Source organism: Eimeria maxima, genomic scaffold, assembly GCF_000499605.1.
Source record: "Eimeria maxima Weybridge genomic scaffold, Emw_scaff45, whole genome shotgun sequence".
Lineage (NCBI taxonomy): Eukaryota > Apicomplexa > Conoidasida > Eucoccidiorida > Eimeriidae > Eimeria > Eimeria maxima.
Window position 1 is genome coordinate 13405 of NW_013566513.1, and position 21596 is coordinate 35000.

At 43.5% G+C, this 21596-nt stretch overlaps 2 protein-coding genes across 2 annotated transcripts; one reads left to right on the forward strand and one right to left on the reverse strand.

Annotated features, from left to right (window-relative positions):
• Nucleotides 1–609: 609 nt before the first annotated feature.
• On the forward strand, nt 610–1546 carry EMWEY_00007460 (hypothetical protein; the record flags this gene model as incomplete). The annotated part of the gene is made up of 2 exons (XM_013481870.1): nt 610–901; nt 1200–1546. The coding sequence occupies 2 exons, from the start codon at nt 610–612 to the stop codon at nt 1544–1546; spliced, it is 639 nt and encodes a 212-aa protein (XP_013337324.1).
• Nucleotides 1547–5460: 3914 nt separating this feature from the next.
• EMWEY_00007470 (hypothetical protein) lies at nt 5461–15328 on the reverse strand (the record flags this gene model as incomplete). Its single annotated transcript, XM_013481871.1, has 5 exons — nt 5461–6060; nt 6493–8049; nt 8287–8889; nt 9199–12842; nt 14770–15328. 5 exons carry the CDS (start codon nt 15326–15328, stop codon nt 5461–5463), a joined length of 6963 nt encoding a protein of 2320 aa, XP_013337325.1.
• Between the last annotated feature and the right edge of the window lie 6268 nt (nt 15329–21596).

Consider the following 21596-nt stretch of genomic DNA (forward strand, 5'->3'; position numbering starts at 1 on the left):
AAGATTAACATAGACGATATACCGGAACAAGCAAAGGAGAACACAGCGCAAATGGAACATCCGCTACAAGGATTATCGGCCTTTCTGACCGTACCTGCAGGAGAGGAGCTGGAAATCCAGAGAACTGCAGCAGTAGGGCAAGGGGCCTTATGTTGTTCCCTGGCGGGAACCACAGTGACGCCCACTAAGACCGAGGAAGCTAGCTACTCTGTGGGCCTGACACAGACATAGGAAGGAGAAGAGTCCCTTTGGCCGACAGCCTCCTTGGAGTACACGCGCTTCGACTAGTGGATGGAGTCGGCAGCTGCGTTAACAACACCACATACCGTCTTAGAAGTCCTGCGAGAGTACTGAAGGGTCTTTCCAGACACGCTTCCCCATGGACTGTCGCCGAGGAGACCTTACGATCATCGGATCCTATTGGTACCTGGAAAGTTGCCTCCTAAGTCTGCCATATACCGGATGACCTCTGAACAACTTCACGTACACAAACAGGAAATAGCCAGACTGACGGCCAATGGATGCACAGGCCCAACTTATTCACCCATATGTGCCCACACCATTATGGTAAACAAGAAACCGGAAGGGTCAGGAGAGAGGAAGATGAGGATGGTGATGAACTACAAGGAGGTAAATGCACTCACTATCGCTCCGGATTTCCCACTGACCCCCATCTCAACCATCTTGGAGATGCTGGGAGGTGCCACATATTTCTCATCTCCGGATCTGGAGTCGGGGTACCATAAGATAAGGATGGCAAGGGAAGATCAGTGGAAGACCTCTTTTCGTCCAGTCATCGGCCTGTTCGAATACAAGGTGATACCCGTTGGTCTTAAGGGCGCACCTGCAAAGTTTCAAGCAAACAGCCAACTCCTATCTACAACCGCTACTAGGCCAAGGGGTAATAGCTTACTTAGATGACATACTCATATATAGTCCCGACCTTCCCAGCCATGCCGATCTCCTACGAAAGGTGTTGGGCTTCCTTCTTGCCCATCACTTTTACCCTAAATTTAGCAAGTGTGAGTTTGCAAAGCGCGAGCTCACTTACCCCGGGTACATCGTTAGCACTGATGGTATTAAACCGGCGCTAGACACGGTTACCGCTGTGCAACAGTGGCCAGAGGTATTAGAGAATGATGCCCTAGTCCGGCAGTTCCTGGGCACCGTGAGCTACTGCCGCATGTTTATGGGGGCAGACTACGCTGCAGTAGCCCGCCCCCTTGTCGACCTCACGCGCAAGGGGGTCCCTTTCCGGTGGACTGAAGCACATACACAGGCAGTACGCCAACTCAGGCAAAAGCTCATTGATTACACTACGCTCCAGATTCCCGACACCGTGAAGCCCTTGAGCCTTTTCACCGACGCTTCTGGTTTCGCTTTGGGCGCAGTACTGGAGCAGGAAGGAAGGCCAATAGGTTTCCTGAGTCAAACTATGAGTCCCGCACACATGAAGTGTTATATCTACAACCATGGGTTCCTGGCCCTCGTTACCGCACTTGATAAGTGGGCCCACCTGCTTCGGGCGTCGAAAGGCACGGCTTAAACTCATCACCAAACTCTCACCCACCTACAGCAGCTCAAAGCGTCAAAGCCACTTCGTGGCCGCACAGCTCGATGGTTCGACTTTTTCGCTGAGTTCCCAGAACTCACCATCACCTACTTGCCTGCCATGTGCGAGCATGCGCGACCTGGTTACATGAGCCCGGAAAGTAGGCGATCGCTATAAGACTCCCTACCTGCAAACCAACATCAACGGGGTATGGTTGATCTGTGTTCCCCAGCTCCCTGCATTTCTGACACACATTCTGTATAAATACCACGATCATGCTACAGCCGGCCACCCAGGTCAGATGAAGACTTTTCTGGCCATCAGCAAGCACTACTACTGGCCGGGCATGCGGGCATAGGCTAACGCTTACGTGGAGTCTTTTACGTAGTGTCAAGCCTCGAAGTCCACCAATCGGAAACCGGCTGGCCTCCTACAGCAGCTTGTTACCCCCTCCAGACGGGGGAGTCACGTGAGCCTCGACTTCGCCACTGACTTACCTCGTACGTCTTCGGGCAACGACGCCATCCTCGTGCTGGTGGACACCCTCAGAAAGATGGCCCACTTCATCCCTACAAGGAAGAAGTTGTCCACTACGGACTCTGTTGCTCTTCTTGCGGATCGCCTGATCCTCTACGATGGTTTTCCAGACACCCTAATCTCTGATAGGGACCCCCAGCTCCAATCCGAGGTGTGGCTTTGCAGCTTTGTGCGCGGTTCCACATCAACCAAGCCATGTCCTCCCCCTACGACCCGCAGACGAATGGCCAGACGGAGAGGGTTAATAGGACCTTGGAGCAGATGCTGTGCACATGCATACAACCAGTGGAGAGAGAATGGGAGGGCCTGCTACCTGCACTGGAGCTAGCGTACAACACAACTCACCATTTCTCGACAGAGCTTTCTCCGTTCGAGGTCATGATCGGTGAAAATCCGGTAACGGCAGCTGACCTGGATATTCTTCGCTCCATTTCCCTCATCCTATCACTTCCGATGACCAAGCACTTCCGTCAGCTCTGCGACCGCGCACGGGCGCACATCCTGAAAACAAAGCGGAGACAGAAATTCTACGCAGATTCTAAACGCAGAGATGTCGATTATACAATTGGGGACAAGGTGTGGCTCAGTGCCAAACAGCTCCCGGCACTGAACGACTGCTCCAAGTTCAAGCTCCGCTACAGAGGACCATTCACAGTGACGGAACGCATAGGGAAAGTCGAAAGTGCAAACTGTCTTAAACTATGAATAGATTGAACTCTCGCGTGGTAAACTATTTTTAGAATGCATCTATTGTGATCCGAGTGCACGGCATGCTAAGGTGGAGCACGAAAATCTGTGATATACCTCTGCTCGCATGTTCTCGTGAGCTGATGCCAGCACGGTTTAGTCTATCCGGAGAATGATGGCAAAGCCAAAATGCCAATTGATGCACCAATAGATGCAGCTAACAGCGATTATATATGTAGGCTGTGCGACAAAATTTGCTTCCCCGAAAGAAGAAACCCGTGGACGTGTAAAGCATTCTCTGGTGCACTTAAAACTGACATTGACTCTAGATAATGTCTAAGGTGAAAATTAGAGGAGGATGCAAATTTGTGGCTTCAGGTGGGAATACGCACTGCGGTATGGCGCAGGTCTGCCTCCCTAAATTATTTATGCATAGTGTACAGCCACGGTATCTCTGCAGCAAAACGTCTATGAGCCTGATTCCTGGAGTTTCTGCTGACTTGCCGCTGTGTCTACGAGCGTGCCGGGATGACTCAAAAATCTCTGCAGAAACCGTACGACACGTCTCACCAGATAGTAGGCAACGTAGCGCTGTCTAGCTTCGTGGGAGATGACTAGAGGTCGCTGCAATAGAGGTAACTCGAACTCGGCAGCCACGAGGCTCCCTCTCGGAAGCATGGTACTCTAGGTTTCCTTCATCGGCGTATGAATTGCCTTGAGGCCCACGCCCGGTAAAGGGCAGTAAATGACCAGAAACAGCTCTTCCAAGTGCTGTACACAGGTAGTAAGCATTGACCAGACATTTCAGTGGTGGAGTTGCACTCAGAGTTGGTGTCTACAGACCTTATGCCATTCCCAGTAAATTGCCACCAACTACTGGGGATTCTGGAGCTTCGCTGGAGTCAAATCGAAAGCTCCTCCCAGAATTTCTATAGACTCCCACACGTAAGAGGAGTTGCATGCGCTCGATGTGGTAGGATGTGAGTTTGACGAGACCCGGGATCCTCCAAGACGCCCGTGTGAATTGTGTGTGTTATGTCCACATCGGTTGCACGAGGTTTGCGCAAGCTCTTTTCCGTTAGCTGATCACCTTTTTACATTGTAGATAACCACGTTATAGAGAGCTGCAACGACTAATGGCTCTTGGATTCCCCATGAGTAGCGAATATGCCTGTGTCCTATTCGTTTTTCCTTGTTCGGTGTTTGAATTGGCTATGTCACAAGGAGTATAGGCCTAAACTAAGCTCACTCTTATGAAATTTTATTTAAGAAAAATAACACATGAGTTATGTATGTTGAATGGTGCAGAGATGCCGCGAAACTTGGACACTTCAACCGTCTGTGGTACACCTTCTCCAGTGCCTTTCATAAGACGGTGCGATATAGACGTGCTGCCGAGAGGAACACAATAAAGCCGTTGTATAGAACACAGCCCTATGCTTCCTGTATGCTGTCTGCTGTCGAGTTCGCAGCAACAGAGGTAGCGCTGCAGATATATGCAGATGTAGTGTCCATACGAGGGGGACTCAGCAGACTCCTGCTGCAGCAGCAGCAACTGCAGCACCTTCAGCAGTACCAACAACGGCCACAGCGAACGGTTCACCCACTTTTACATGCCGCTGCTGCTGCTGCTGCGGTCTAGCAGCAGCAGCAGCTGCTGCTGAGCAGCGCTAAGGTGTGTCGTCGGCTTAGCCTGCTGCACCAAATGGCACAGCAGCAGCAGCAGCAGCAGCAGCAAATACTGCCTGCTGGCTTGCATATGTTGTCTGTACACTTCAAGGACAAACTGTTCGCGCTGCAGCAAGCAGCAACAATTTGCTGCCAAAGAGGCGTTAATCCCCTCCCTCTGCTGCAACTGCTGCAGCAAATGAGTGCAGGGGTGCTGCCTGTACGTTGGAAGGGCAGCAAACGTACACCAAGCAGCAGAGCTGCTGCTGCTGCTGCTGCTGCAGATTAATTCTTTACTTGCTGCTGCTGCTGCTGCTGCCGATTAAACTTTTACTTGCTACTGCTGCTGCTGCACCAGATAAAATTTGGATTTGCTACTGCTGCTGCAGATTATATATTTATTTTCTGCAGCAGCAGCAGCAGATTAAACCTTTATCTGCAGCAGCAGCACCAGCCTTTGCTGCTGCTGCTGCTGCTGTACTTTTAAGCCGATTTGAGTTGTATAGGGCCATACAAAGGCAGCAAATAAATAAATTAAATAAATAAATAAAATAAATAAATAAAATAAATAAATAAAATAAATAAATAAAATAAATAAATAAATAAATAGAATAAATAAATAAATAAATAATAATTAACTAAAAAAAGGGGAATGTTTTGTTCGTTCGTTGCTACATTTGCAGCATTAAGCTAACATGCTGCTTCTGCTGCTGCTGCTGCATTTGCTGCTGCTGGTGCTGCTGCTGCATTCGTTGCTGCAGCAGTGTTTGCTGCAGCATTATTTTGCTGCAGCAGCAAACGATGCAGCACATGAGCAATGCGGTGCTGCTGCAGGTGTGTTTGCTGCATGCATTTGCTGCTGCTGCATGCATTGGTTGTGCTGCTGCTGCTGCTGCTATGTAGAAGGATCAGATATAAGCGCATAAAATAACCGTCAGCAGCAGCAGCAGCTGCTGCTGCAGCAACTGCAGCAGCAGCAAATAATATAATAAGTAATAATATTCTTATCGTTTATTTTATGCAGATTGTTCTTGCTGCTTTTGCTGCCTTTGCTGCATTTGCTGCTTTTGCTGCAGTTGACGCCTCTGCTGCTGTTGCTGCACTTGCTGCAGTTGCTGCCTTTGCTGCGCTTGCTGCAGTTGCTGCCTTTGCTGCGTTTGCTGCTTTTGCTGCGTTTGCTGCGTTTGCTGCAGTTGCCGCCTTTGCTGCTTTTGCTGCATTTGCTGCGTTTGCTGCAGTCGCCGTTGTTGCTGCATGTGCTGCTTTTGCTGCATATACTGCTTTTGCTGCACGTGCTGCTGCTGCTGCTGCTTCTGCTGTGGTGTTTGGGGTGTACAGGCAGTTCTGAATGTATATTTAGTACAAGGATATTCATCTCTTATTATTCTTGTTGCATAACAGTTTACTTCCTGCTGCTGCTGCAGTTGCTGCTGCGTCTCCTGCTGCTGCTGCAGTCGTCGTTCCTTCTGCTGTTGGTGCTGCATTTGCTGCTTTTCCTCCTTTTCCTCCTCTTGTTGCTGTTCCCCGTCTTCCTCTTCCTCTTCCTCTTCCTCCTCCTCTTCCTCTTCCTCTTCCTCCTGTTTCTGCTGCTGCTGTTGCTGCTTCTGCTGCCTACACTGCAGCAGCAGCGTAGTAGCCGTGCATGCAGGTTTAATTTGTTGCATATTTCTTGTATTGGGGTGTATAGGCAGCTGCTGCCTACATACTATTTGTTTACATTTATATTTAATTAATTTATTTATTTTTTTTGGACATAGTTGTTTCTCTTTTTTGCATACTTTTTGTTGTTGTTGCTGCTGCTGCTGCAGCAGCACTAACTGCTGCTGCTGCGGTTTTTTTTGAGGATAACATTGCTGCTGCTGCTGCTGCTGCATGCATTTGTATGGTTGCTGCAGATGTTTCTCTCTTATACATACAGCAGTAACATTAACTATTTCTTCCTTACATACTTTTATTTGCTGCTGCTGCTGCATGCATGCATTTTTTGCTTGCTGCTGTACAGTAGTTGTACATACACCAGGTACTAATACTTTTGCTGCTGTACATACAGGCTGCTGCTGCTGTTGCATGCATGTATACACCTCACGGCCCACTACTGTTCTTGTGCATGTTGCTGGTACTTGCTTCTCTACCTCTCGGCATACACGAGTTACTGCTTCCTTTCCTGCAGGAGGAGGAGGAGGAGGAGGAGGAGGAGGAGGAGGAGGTGCAGGAGCAACAGGAACAACAGGAACTACAGGTGCAACAGGAACAGCAGCAACTGCAGCAACAGCAGCAACGGGAGGTGCAACAGGTACTACAGGTGCAACAGGAACAGGAGGGGGAGGTGCAACAGGAACAGCAGCAGCAGCAACAGCAACAGGAGGCGCAGCAACAGCAACAGGAGGTGCAGCAGCAGCAGCAGCAGCATGCATGCCTGCTTGCTGCATCTTCTTTCTTCTTTTTATTGCTAATTGTCTCTGCTGCAGCAAATCATCTTCTTCTTCCTCCTCATCTTCTTCCTCCTCATTTGCTGCAGCAGCAGCAGCAGCAGCAGTTGTATCTACTTCTCCTGCTGCGCCAGCAGCAGCAGCAACAGCAGCAGCAATTTCTGCCGCTGCAGCACGATCGTCATTACTTTTGCTAAGAGCGCGGCCCCACATCTGCATGCCATAGTCTTCCTCTGCATGCATATCTGCTGCTGCTGCTGCTGCTGCTGCTGCGGCGGGAGTGTCTCTACCGTACATGCCGTAGCCCATTGCGTCTCCATCATAGCCAGAAGCAAGCTGCTGCTGCTGCTGCTGTTGCTGCATTTGCTGCAGCAGTAGCTGCTGCTGCTGCGGTGACAGTTGCTGCAGCAGAAGCTGCTGCTGCTGCGGTGGCAAGCTCTGCAGTTGCTGCAGCTGCTGCATCTGCTGCTGCTGCTGCTGTTGTTGCAGCTGTTGCAACTGCTGCATCTGTTGCTGCTGTTGCATCTGTTGCAGCTGCTGCAGCTGCTGCTGCTGTTGCTGTTGCTGCAGCTGCAGCAAGCTGTCTTCATCCTCTAGCACCATCTCTTGATCCATATACCCTTGCTGCATCTGCTGTTGCTGCATCTGCTGCTGCATTTGCTGCTGCTGCATTTGCTGCTGCATTTGCTGTTGCATCTGCTGCTGCTGCATTTGCTGCTGCATTTGCTGTTGCATCTGCTGCTGCTGCATCTGCTGCTGCATTTGCTGCTGCATCTGCTGCTGCTGCATTTGCTGTTGCATTTGCTGTTGCATCTGTTGCTGCTGCATTTGCTGCTGCATTTGCTGTTGCATCTGTTGCTGCATTTGCTGCTGCTGCATCTGCTGCTGCATCTGCTGCTGCTGCATCTGCATATTATCGATAGGGTATGGTTCTATTTGTTCCTGTTGCTGCTGCAGCAGCAGCTGCTGCTGCTGCATCATGAGTATATCTGGCTGCTGCTGCTCTATATGCTCAATTTGCTGCACATGCTGCACATGCTGCACATGCGGCATTTGCTGCTTCGTGTGCTGCTGCTGCAGCAGCAGCACTGGCTGCTGCTGCTGCATATGTTTATGTTTTTTTTTATAACATTTAATAGTCTTAATAGTTTTGCTGCATGCATATTGCTGCTGCTGCTCTGTATAGCGCATGCATTTAGCAGCAACAGCAGTAATACGTAGACTACATTGTTGTATTTCTTTAGTACGCATGCATTTTTGCTGCTGCAGCACTACCTGCTGCTGCTTATGCTGCTGCTGCATGCATGCATATATAGGTATATATTTATTTGTACATTTTTGTACTTTTTTCTTTTTTATACATTTATATTTTTCTTTATTAATTATTTTTTTATAACAAATAGAGGGAACTGCTATCATTATATTCTTACATATTATTCTTTGCTGCTGCTGCTGCTGCTGCTGCAGCTGCTGCAGTTCTTTGCTGCTGCTAGTAGTCGTTATTTTTTTGCATACTATTCTGCTGCAGTCTTCGTTTACTACTTCTTCTACTTGGCGCATGCAGACGCTCTCTACTGTCTGGCACTGCTGCTGCTGCTGCTGCTGCTGCTTCTGCTGCTGCTCTAATATTAGCATTTGCTGCTGCTGCTGCTGCTGCATTGTCTTAGGTATGTCATCATCCTCTAACCATACTATATTATCCCCCATTTGCTGCTGCTGCTGCTGCTGCTGTTGCATCATCATCTGCTGCTGCTGCTGCTGCTGCTGCATCATCATCGGCTGCTGCATCATCTGCTGCTGCTGCTGCTGCTGCTGCATCCCAAGCGGCGGCTGCATCATCTGCAACATACGTACCTGCTGCTCCTCCACCTGCTGCTCCTGCTGCTCTTGCTGCTCCTGCTGCTCTTGCTGCTCTTGCCGCTCTTGCTGCTCTAGCTGTTCTTCCTCGTGCTGTTGCTTCTGCACCACAAGCTGCTGCTGCTGCTGCTCTTTCTGCTGCTGCTGCTGCTGCTGCTGCTGTATAGGGAAAGAATCGCATGCAGCAGTAGTTAACTTAATAGGTATATATTCACATATTCTTCTTTCTTCTTTTTTTATTTTTTTATTTATTTTTTTATTTTTTTTATTATTATTTATATTATTATTTATATTTTTATTATTATTTATATTATTATTTATATTATTATTTATATTATTATTTATTTTATTTATATTATTATTTATATTATTATTTATTTGTTTATTACTAGTACATTTTTTATTTTCTTTCTTTTTTATTTTTTTTATACAAACAGTTTTTTTTGTTATTAATATTGTCTTACATACTTCTCTTCCTGCTGCTGCTGCTGCTGCTGCTGCTGCTTTTGTCGCTGCTGCTGCTGCTGCGGCTGCTTCTTTTGCTGCTGCTACTGTTGCTTCTTTTGTCGCTGCTTTTCCTGCTGCTGCCTTTGCTGCTGCTGCTGTTGATGGTGATGATAATGATACTTCAGTTGTTGTTGTTGCTGCTGCTGCTGTTGCTGCTGTTGCTGCTGCTGCTGCTGGTAATTTTTCTGCTGTTGCTGGTAATTCTGCTGCTGATGCTTCTGCTGCGGTTGCTGCCGATAATTCCTCTGCTGCTTCGTCTGCAGCTGTGGCTGCTGCTGCTGCTGCTGCTGCTGCTGCTGCTGATAGTTTTGCTGTTGCTGCTTTGTGTGCTGCTGCCTTAACTGCTGTACGACCTGTTGTTGCCTGCTCTGCTGCTGTTGCTTCTGCTGCTGTTGCTTCTGCTGCTGCTTCTGCTTCTTCTTCTTCGGCTGCTGCTGCTGCTTCTTCTTCTGCTGCTGATTCTGCTGCTAATGATGACGACGAGCTGTCTTGTTGGGTTGCTGCTGTTGCTGCTGCTATTTCATCTGCTGCTGCTTCTTCTTCTTCTGCTGCTGCTGCTTCTTCTTCTGCTGCTGCTTGGCCTGCTGCTGCTGCCTCGTCTGCTGCTGTTGTTGCTGCTGCTATTTCATCTGCTGCTGCTTCTTCTGCTGCTGCTGCTGCTTGATCTTCTGCTGCTGCTGCTGCATGATCTACCACTGCTGCTCCTGTTACTGCTTCTTCTCCTTCTGCTTCTTCTTCTGCTGCTTCTTCTTCTGCTGCTGCTTCGTCTGCTGCTGCTTCGTCTGCTGCTGCTTTGTCTGCTGCTGCTTCGTCTGCTGCTGCTTTGTCTGCTGCTGCTTCGTCTTGTTCTGTTGCTGCTTGTTCATCGTCTGCACCATCTGCTGCTGTTCCATCTGCTGCTGCTGCTGCTGCTGCTGTTGCTTCATCTTTTGCTGGGTAATATGCTGCTGCTGCCTCTGCTTTATCTGCTGCTGCTGTTGCTGCGTCTGCTTCATCTGCTGCTGCTGCTTCATCATATTCTGGTGTTTCCTCTGCTGCTGCTTTATCTGCTGCTGCTGCTGTTGCATCATCATCTGCTGCTGCAGTTGTGTCATTTGCTGCTGCAGTTGTGTCATCTGCTGCTGCTGCTGTTGCATCACCATCTGCTGCTGCAGTTGTGTCATCTGCTGCTGCTGCTGTCGCATCATCTGCTGCTGCTTCATCTGCTGCTGCTTCATCTTCTGCTGCTGCTGCTGCTGCACCGTCTTCTGCTGCTTCGTCTGCTGCTGCTTCGTCTGCTGCCGCTTCACCTGCTGCTGCTGCTGCATCATCTGCTGCTAATTGCTTTGCTGCTGCTTGTTTTGCTGCCTCTTTCTCCGCTGCTGCTGTTTCTTCTCTTGCTGTTTCTGTTGCTGCTGCTGCTGTTTGGTCTGCTGTTGCAGCTTCTTGTTTTGCTGTTGCTGCTGCTGCTGCTGCAGTGTCGTCTGCTTCCGCTGCGGCGGCGTCTTCTGGTGCTGCTGCTGCTTCTTCTGCAGCTTCTGCGTATTCTGCTGCTGCTGCGTCTTCTGCTGTTGCAGCGTCTGCTGCTGCTGTTGGTACTGCCTCTTCTGTTGCTGCTGCCTCCTCTGTTGCTACTGCCTCTTGTGCTGCTGCTGCCTCTTCTGCTGCTCCTGCTGCGGCTTGTCTTCGCTGTCCCGATGCTGCTGCTGCACCGACGGGTGCTGCTTCTGCTGCTGCTGCCTCTACTGCTGCTGCATCTGCTGCTGCATCATCATCATCTGCTGCTGCTTCTTCTGGTGCTGCCTCAATTTCTGCTGCGTCTGCTCCTGCTGCTGCATTTGCTGCATGCTGCTCTGCTGCTGCAGCAGCAGCTGCTGCTCCTGGTGCACTTTCTGGTGCTGCTGCTGTTGCTGCTACCGCTTCTGCTGCGTCTTCTTCTCCTTTTGCTGCTGTTGCTAATCCTCTTGCTACTGCTCCTTCTCTTGCTGCTGCTGCTTCTCTTGCTGCTGTTTGTTCTCTTGCTGCTGCTGCCTCTCTTGCTGCTTCCGCCTCCCTTGCTGCTGCTGCTTCCCTTGCTGCTACTTCGCTTGCTGCTGCATCTCTTGCTGCTGCTTCTTTTGCTGCCGCTTCTCTTGCTGCTGCTTCTCTAGCTGCTGCGTCTCTTGCTGCTGCTTCTCTAGCTGCTATTTCTCTTGCTGCTGCCTCTCTTGCTGCTGCTTCCCTCGCTGCCGCCGTTTGCTTCGCTGCTGCAGCTCTTGCTGCTGCTTCTTGTGCTGCTGCTATTGCCACCGCAGCTCTTGCTGCTGCCTCTCTTGCTACCGCTTCTCTTGCTGCTGCTTCTCTTGCTTCTGCGTCTCTTGCTGCTGCCTCTCTTGCAGCTTGTTCTTCTTTTGCTGATGCTTTTTTTGCTGCTGCTTCTGTTGCTGCTGCTTTCCTTGCTGCTGCGTCCCTTGTTGGTGTTGCTGCTGCTCCTCCTTTTGCTGCTGCTTCACGCTTTGCGGTTTCCTTTGCTGCTGCTGCTGCTGCTGCTTCTCTTCTTGCTGCTGCTACTCTTGCTGCTTCTTGCCGTGCTAGTGCAGCTTCTCTTGCTGCTGCTGCTCTTGCTGCTGCTTCTCTTGCTGCGGCAGCTCTTGCTGCCGCTTCTTCTCTTGCTGCTGCAGCTCTTGCTGCTGCTGCTTCTCTTGCTGCCGCTGCATCTCTTGCTGCTGCGGCTGTTTCTTCTTCGCCTGCTGCTGCTGCTGCTGCCGTTGCTGCTGCAACTGCTGCCTGTCGTCGTGCTGCTGCCGGTTGCGGCAGGGTTGCTGCTGCTTCAGACTCTGGCTCGTCTGCTGCTGCTGCTGCTGCTACTCTTGCTGCTGCTGCTCTTGCTGCTGCTATTGCAGCTGCTGTTGCTGCTGGTGTTAGTGTTTCTGCTGCTATTCTTACTGCTCTTGCTGCTGCTTGTCTTGCTGCTGCTGCTGCTGCTGCGTCTATCGCTGTTCTTGCTACTGCCGCTGCTGGAGTTCCTGCAGCAAGATGAGGTCCTGCTGCTGCTGCTGCAGTTGGCATTGCCCTCATTATTGCTGCTGCTGCTGCTAGCGGCGCTGCAGCTTCTGCTGCAGCTGCGAATGGGGTCAATCTTGCTGCTGTTGCTGTCTGTGGTGCTGCTGAGGCTGCTTGTGGTGGTGCTGCTGCTGCTGCGTTGCTGTCGTCTGTAAAAACAGCTGCTGCTCTTCGTGCTTCTGCTGCTGCCGCTGCTGCTGGTGATGGGGCAGCACCCAGTGGCCCTCGAACTGCTGCTGCTGCTATTGGTGCTGCTGCTGCTATTGGTACTGCTGCCGCTGCCGGAGCTGGTCTCGCTGCTGCTGCTGGTTTTGCTGCTGCTGCTGCTGCTGCTGCTGAAGGTAGGCCAGGCGCTGCAGCAGCACCTGCCGCCTTTGGTGTTGCATTTGTTGGTATCGCTGTCGGTGTTGCAGCAGCATGCGTTGCTGTTGATGCTGCTGCTGCTGCTGTTGCTGCTCCAATACTAACGAGCAGCAGCAGCAGCAGCAACAGCCCTAAGCAGCTGCTGCCGCTGTAGCGAGCATTGCTGCATCTTGCAGTAAGAACGAATTTGCTGCTTATTGCTGCTGCATGCTGCGTTGCAGCTGCAGCAGCAGCAAACGGCAGCAGCAGCAGCAGCAGCAGCGAGCAGCGCGTAGGGAAAGAAAGTAGCATTTCTGCCTTTTTCCTTATATTGTTTCTTTTATCTGCTGCTGTTGCTGCTGCTGTTGCTGCTGCTGTTAACTGTGTGTATCTATTTGCTGCTGCTGCTGCTGTATGCGTGTGGGGTCGCTCAGTGGTGTATGCGAGGCGACAGGCAGCAGCAGTAGCTGCAGCACGAGCAGCAACAGCAGCAGCAGCAGCAGCAGCAAAAGGAGAATAAATATATATTAATTTATATTTATTTATATATTTTCTTTTTTATATATGCAGCAACAACAAATAAATAAATTATTTCAATTAAAGGAGGAGCAGCAAATTATTTATGCATAACGTTGTATTTGCTGCTGCTGCTGCTGCTGCTGCTGCTGTTGCTGCTGCTGCTGCTATTGCTGCCATTCCTGCTGCTGCTGCTGGTGGTCTTAAGGAATAATATCCTGTCTATTATATACAGTATAATTAATTAGTTAATTAATTAATTAATTAAAAATAATTAATTTATTTATTTATTTAATAAATAAATAAATAAAAAGGTTTGCTGCTGCTGCAGCAAGAGGTGCATATACACCGCAGACCGGTGGTCTCCCCCTTATTTACTGCTAAAAATAAAAATAAATAAAAAGAAGAAAAAAGAAGAAAAAAAAAATTTAATTCTTTTTTTCTTAATTAATTATAAATTAATTATAATTAAATAAAAAAAAAGGGATAAAAAATATATATAATTAATTATTTATTTCTTTTCCTTTTTTTTTTTTTATTATTAACAAATAAAAAGGATTTTCTTCCTTTTTTCCTTTGTAGGTAAATAAGGAAAGAAAAAGGGAATTAATTTGCCATTAAATAAAATAAATAATTAAATTTATTTATTTTATTTATTTTATTTATTTATTTTAATTAAATTAATTCTTTTTATGCATAAAAAAGGAGAAAAAAAAAGAAATAATTTCTGCTTATAGACTCCCAAGGTCACTCAGGTGTATAGGCAGCTATTTAATTATTATTTATACTAAATAAAAGATATATTATTTATTATTTATTATTTATTTATTATTTATTTATTAATATTTATTATATAATAATATAAATATTTATTTATTTATTCTATTAAATAATAAAATATCTTTTATAACCAAGAAAAATACTCTAAACCCTAAACCCTAAACCCTAAACCCTAAACCCTAAACCCTAATTATGTCAATAGTATATAAATATAAATAACCTGTGTTTGCTGCATATAAAAGCATATTTAAAGAATTTATTTATTTGCTGTTGTTGCTGCTGTTGTTGTTGCTGTTGTTGTTGCTGTTGTTGCTGCTGCTTCTGTGCGCATGCAGCAACAGCAGCAGCAGCAGCAGCAGCAGCAGTTATGCCATCACATATACATATAAATATATACAAACTAAGCCGCAATAAATACTCCTGCACTAAATCTTTCTCCTGCTGCTGCTACTGCTGCTTCTGCAGCAGCAGCAGCAGCAAACATCATATACTGCTGCTGCAGCTGCAGCATCTGCTGCATTTGCTGCAACAGTTCTGTTTCCGCCTACAGAATTGCTGCAAGTGCAGCAGCAGCAGCTGCAGCACTTGCTGCAGCATGAGCAGCATCAGCAGCATCAGCAGCATCAGCATGAGCAGCAGCAGCAGGAGCAGCAGCAGCAGGAGGAGGAGGAGGGATAATTTAATCAGAATCAAGCTCAATAGAAGAAAGACATCTAATAAGTGTATATAGATTACCTTGTACCTTAATCTTTCCTGCTGCAGCAGCAGCAGCAACATTGCTGCTTCTTGTTAATATATTACGCCATGCTGCTGCTGTTGTTCTTACTATTATTTGTGGTGTATCTTCGCATGCAGTTCGGGTGTATACTATACCATAACGAAAATGTACACAATATTCTTCTTCTGCTTCTTCCTCCTCTTCCTTCTGCTGTTGTTGTTGTTGCTGCTGCTGCTGTTGCTGCTGCTGCTGGTTTTCTTGCTGCTCCTGTTCCTGCTGCTGCTGCTGCTGCTGCTGCTCGTCTTTGTTTGGTGTCTTGGTTGCATCTGGGGATTTAGTTTCGTCTTGTTGATCTTCTTGCTGCTGCTGCTGCTGCTGCTGCTGCTGCGGCTGTTGCTGCTGCTGCTGCAGCTGCTGCAGTTGTTGGTGCAGTCGCTGCAGTAGTTGTTCTTTTTTATCCATCAATACATTTTCGTCATTTTTTCTTCCCTCCTGCTGCTGCTGCTGCTGCTGCTGCTGCTGCTGCTGCTCTTTCTGCTGCTTCCCTTCCTTTTCCTGCTGCACTTGCTGCTGCTGCTGCAGTTGCTGCTGCTCCCCTTCCTGTCCCTCCCCCTCCTCCTCCCCCTCCTCCTCCTCCTCCTCCTCTGGATAGAATTTGAATAAAATAACAACATTTAGATCTGCTGCTGCATGCGGATTAATTCTTATCTGCATTAAATCAAATAGCTGCTGCAGCGGCAGCTGCTGCAGCAGCTGCTGCTTCTGCTGCTGCCCTAAGGATAAATGCAGCAAACCTTCTGCCTCTAATGCTGTTGTTAATAACCAATTCCTTGCTGCAGCAGCAGCAACAGCAGCAACAACAGCAACACATACATATTTATTTATTTATTTATTTATAATAATAACAGCAGCAGCAGCAGCAGCAGCAGCAAGAACAGCAGCAGCAACAAAGATACATCAATAAATACACAATAAACAGCAGCAACAGCAGCAACAAACAAACAAACAGCAACAGCAGCAGCAGCAGCAGCAGCAGCAAAAGGAGCAGCAACAAATAACAACAGGAAATAAAAACACGATAACCCTAACCATAAGAAAAGAGGCATCAATAAACACACAAAAACAACCCCACCACCACAACAACAGCAACAACAACAGCAACAAGACAGCAGCAGCAGCAGCAACAAGACAGCAGCAGCAGCAGCAACAACAACAACAACAAAATACCCGAGGAAGAAGTTTGTTGTGATGCTAATCCTCTAAGAGAAAGAACATGTATTAATTGTATAATAGGATGATTAGGAAGAAGAGAGAATAAGGAAGAAGAAATAAATAAAGAAAAATTATATTCTTTTTTATTAATAAAAAATAATGCATGCATAATAAGATTATTTATTTTTCCTCCCCCTATCTGCAGCAGCAGCAAAGCTTGCTGCTCCTGCTGCAGAGGAAATAAATCTATACTATCCCCATTAAACCAACCATAATAATAATTATAAATTGCTTTTATAATAAAAAATAAATTTGTATAAATAGGTTGTATATAATAATTATATTTCAGGTGTATAGGCAGCTCGAGTGTATAGGCAACTCTATTTATATTTATTCCTTTATTTATTAATCTTAATGATTGATCATGTATATAACTTATTGTATAATAATAACTATCTAATATTCTATCTACATAATTTATTTTCTTTTTTTTTTCTTCTTTTTTTTCTTCTTTTTTTTCTTCTTTTTCCTTATTTATATTCATATTATACTCTATTCTTTCTTCTTTTTCTTCTCCTTCTTCTCCTTTATTTATATTTATATTATTATTATTATTATTATTATTATTATTATTATACTCTATTCTTGTTCCTGTTCCTTTTCTTCTTTCTTCCTTATTTATATTATTATTATTATCCTTTCTTTCTTCTCTTCTCTCTCCCTCCCTTCTCTCCCTTTCTCCCTCCTCTCTCTCCCTCTCTCCCTCCTCTCCCTCTCCCTCTCCCTCTCCTCCCTCTCCCTCTCCCTCTCCTCCGTCTCCTATCTTATCTAGATCTATTTGGTTATATATAGGAGGACCATGAGAAGGAAGAAGAATAAGAGGTTTAATTTTATATTTAATAAAAGAAAGAGTAAATAGCCAATTATTAATATTTCTTATTTTTTCTCCTCTTATTGCTTGTATATTAGGTAATGAATTATATATTATATCCCCTATAAATAATAATTTATATTTATTTATATATATTATTATATGATCTTTTGTCTCCCCTTTTACGGGGATTAATTGCATATTTATATCCCCTATAGTTATATTTTCTTCTTTTTCTCCTATTAATACATTAGGTAATAATACATTTATTCCTCCTAATTCTTCTTCTTTTACGTCTTCTTCTTCCTCTTCTTCTTGTTGTTCCTCCTCTTCTTGTTCTTGTTGTTGTTTATTATTATTCTCCTCTTCTTTTTCTTTATTTATATTATTTATTTTATTATTTATATTTTTTTCCTCTTTTTTTTCTTCCTCTATTTGTGTATAATCTATTATATTATTATCTATAATAATATTATTATATTTATTTTTTATATAATAATTATCCTTATTAATATATTTTTTTTTATTAATTAATTTATTTAATTTATTATATTTATAATAATTATAATTAATAGGTATATTCTTATTATTTAAATATAAATATAATGATTTACCTATACCTGCATGTATATAATCATAGAGGTGCGTATACACCCCAAATTGTTTTATACTACCAATAAAATTTTTTGTACTTTTTAGGGAAATAACATTAATTAATTCTTTTTTTGTTCTTTTTTGTGCAATAATATTAATAATATTATTATTTATATTATTATTTATAATATTATTTATATTATTATTATTATTATCTATATTATTAACTTGTTTTTTTTTTATTCTTTTTTTCTTCTCTTTTTTACCTCCATATACACCCCAAGCACCATTTGTATGATCTGCATGATGATGTGTATATATTATACAAATTATTTTATCTAATAATTTTATTTCTTCTTCTTCTTTCTTATATTCTTCGTCTTCTTCTTCCTCCTCATCCCTTAATAATAATTCCTTCTGCTTCTCCTCTTCCTCCTGCTGTTGCTGCCTTTTTTCCTGTCTCTCTATGTCTTTTGGTTGTTGCTGCTGCACTTGCTGCTGCTGCTGCTGCTGCTGCTGCTGCTGCACTTGCTGCTGCTGCTGCTGCTGGAGGAATAACATTATTTTTTTTTTTTTTTTTTCTTCTTTTCTTTTAATTCTTTTTTTATTAATTCTATTAATAATTAATAATTTAAATTGTTTATATATTTTATTAATTATATATTTATTCTCTGTTGTATCTATGAATATAATACCTTTATTAGTCTTAATAATAAATACATTAGCTAATGAATAATTCATAAACATAAATATATTTTTTTTTATTTCTTTTATTTCTTTTTTATTATATAAATCTTGCTGCTGTTGTTGCACTGCAGCAGGAGCAGCAAGAGGAGGTATTAATAAATATTTATATTTTTTTCTTATATCTTCTTCCTTAGGTAATAAATTTATCTCTTCTTCTTGTATATATCCATTTGCTGCTGCTATTGCTGCTCTATTTGCTGCTGCTGCTGCTGCTTCTACTGCTTCTGCTGCTGTTCTTTTCTTTCTTGCTATTTTTGCTGCTGGCATAAATATATTCTCCCCTTCCTTCTCCTCTTCCTCCTGCTGCTGCTCCTGCTGCTGCTGCTGCTGCTGCTGCTGCTGCTGCACTCCTTCCCTCATACATACACCACTAGGGTCATCTAATTCAGGGAACCACCATTGCTGCTCATCTAATCCTTGCTGCTGCTGCTGCTGCTGCTGCTGTTGTGTATAACCAAATATATTGAATAAATTGAATATACTACTATCAGCAGCAGCAGCAGCAGCAGCAGCAGCAGGAGCAGCAGGAGCAGCAAGAGGAGGAGCAACAGTATTAGGTATATAATTAGGTAAATGAGGAAGATAAGGAGTATAAGGATTAAATATCCTTAAGGAAGGAAATAATAATATAATTATTTGCCTAATTGTTAGGGGTAATTTAGCAAAAAGTACAGGACCCCATACTAATAATATTATTAATAAAGGGGACAGCAGCAAGCAGCAAATATTTATTATATATAATATATTTATTATATATTTATTTATTCTTATTATTATTTTCTTTATTATCTTTTTTATTAATCCCTCCTTATCCTGCTCCTCCTGCTGCTCCTCCTCCTCCTGCTGCTGCTGCTGTTCTTGCTGCTCTTTTTGCTGCTGATGGGGACGAGACAGAGGTGCAGCAACACGGCATTGGGTTAGCCCTGCTGTGCCCTCGGGGGGAGGATCTGCTGCTGCTGCTGCTGCTGCTGCTGCTGCTGCTGTTGCTGCTGCTGCTTCTTTTGCTGCTGCTGCTGCTGTAAATATATTAGAGGATTTGCTGCAATCAACTAATTTGCTGTGGGAAGTAAGACAACTGCTGCTGCTGTTGCTGCTGCAGCAACTGCAGCAATTACATCTTGTGCTGCTGCTGCAGCAGCAACTGCTGCTGTTGCTGCTGTTGCTGCTGCTGCTGCTGCATTTGCGCTTGCGGAGTTTTAATGTCTCAGAGAGTTTCCAATCATCTTGCGGCTCGTCGTGATGGTCAGCAGCAGACTGCTGCTGCTGCTGCTGCTGCTGCTGCTGTTGCTGCTGCTGCTGCTGTGTAGGCGGCATCTCTAAAAAGCCAAGTGTGTGCAGCAAACGCCAAATAAAGAAAAAAAGAAAATTGAGGTGTATGTACACCACAAATAGACTAAATAAAGGAAAAAAAAAGAAGAAAAAAAGAAGAAAAAAAGAAGACAAATAAATAAATAAAAAGAAGAAATAAATAAATAAATAAGTCAAGATTATACCTGTTGTAGTATTATATACCTATTTATTTATATTTATTTATTTATTTATTTATTTATTTTTAATATACTGACAGCTGCTGCTGCTGCTGTTGCTGCTGTTGCTGCTGCTGCTGCTGCTGCTGCTGCTGTTGCTGCTATTGGCGATATAAGATACATAAAGAATAAAAAGAGTAAAAGTCAAGAAAATAACAAAATAAAGAAAATTATTTATTTATTTATTTATTTATTTATTTCTCCTTTTTATTCAAATAAATGCTGCTGTTGTTGTTGCTGCTGCTGCTAGCAACGGTGCTGCTGCTGCTGCTGCTGCTGCAGTAGCTTGCGGTGGTTATAGAGTATAGCGAGCAGCAGCAGCAGCAGCAGCTATTCGTTGCTAAATCCTCCTTGTTTCTTCCTTTTATTAATTTAATTAATTAAATTAATTAAATTAAATTAATTAAATAAATAAAATAAATAAAATAAATAAAAATAAATAAGAAAAGACGTAGCTGTATATATACATAGGTGACCCCCTCCTTATATAGATATATATTCATCATATGTAGTAAATAGGGTATAAAGGAGGGATAAAAAAGAAGAAAAAAGGAATTTTATTGTTTATTTATATTTATAATTAATTAATTTAATTATTTATTCTTTTTTTTATTAAAAAAATGATTTATTTTCCTCTATTATTCATCTATTCTTGAGGTGTATACACACCGTGACCATTGGTTAGGTAGGTAGATAAGGAAGAGGCAGATAGCTATAAATAAATAAATAAATAAATAAATAAATAAATAAATATAATTAATTAATTAATTAAAGAAGAAAGAAGGAAGAAATAAATTAACAAATTAAATAATAATTGGTCAATTATTATTAAAACTTATAGTGACAAACCCTAAGGTTGTCATTTCCCTAAACCCTAAACCCTAAACCCTAAACCCTAAACCCTAAACCCTTACAGGGTTTGCGGTGAGCAGCACATCAGTTGGGATTGTGCTGCCTTGCACGGATACACTAGAGCAATACAACAGCAGCAAATTGCTGCTGCTGTTACTGCTGCTGTATTTGTTGTTGCTGCTGCTGTTGCTGCCCTTATTGTTGTTGTTGCTGCTACATTTGCTGCTGCTGTTGCTGCTGTTGCTGCTGTTGCTGCTGCTGCTTCAAGGACACAGACCCCTAAGAAACAGCAAAGCCCGCTGCTGTGCTGCAGCACCATTGAATAAACCTTCAACAGCAGCAGCAACAACAACAGCAGCAGCAACAACAACAGCAGCAGCAACAACAACAGCAGCAGCAGCAACAGCAGCAAGACGAGCAATTCTGCTGCTGTTTATATTATTCTTTTGCTTCTTCTTTTGCTTCTTCTTCTGCTGCTGCTGCCGCTGTTCCTTTTGCTTCTTTTTCCTTAAATAAATAAATAAACAATTAAACAAAATAAATATAATTAATTAATTTAATTAATTAATTAATTAATTAATTAATTAATGCCTTTTATGTATTCAATCCATCAGTGGCGGTGGTGCCCATCTAAGACATTTAACAAATAGCCAATTAATTTCCTTCTTTCTTTCTTTTTTATTTATTTAAACATAATTAATTAATTAATTATAATTAATTAATTAATTAACTAAATATAATTAATTAATTAATTTATTTATATATTACAAGTCTTGAATACATTGAATCCATCAGAGGCAGTGGTGCCTATCTGAGGAATACAACAAATATATAGTTAATTTCTTTCCTTCTTTTTTTAATTAATTAATTAATTAATAAATTAATTGTTATTTATTTATTTATTTATTTAAATAAATAAATAAATTTATATATTACAAGTCTTGAATACATTGAATCCATCAGAGGCAGTGGTGCCTATACACCCCAATATTTGTGGATGAAATTTGAATTCAGAAATATGTGATTGGCCGCTATGCAGGAACATTAATTGTTCAGGAATATCTTCTTCTGCATAAATAAATACAATAAAATATATTTAATTAGTTAATTAATTAATTATATTTATTTTATTCATTTATTTACCCAAAAAATCCGACAAAATGAGCTGTTTTACACGGAT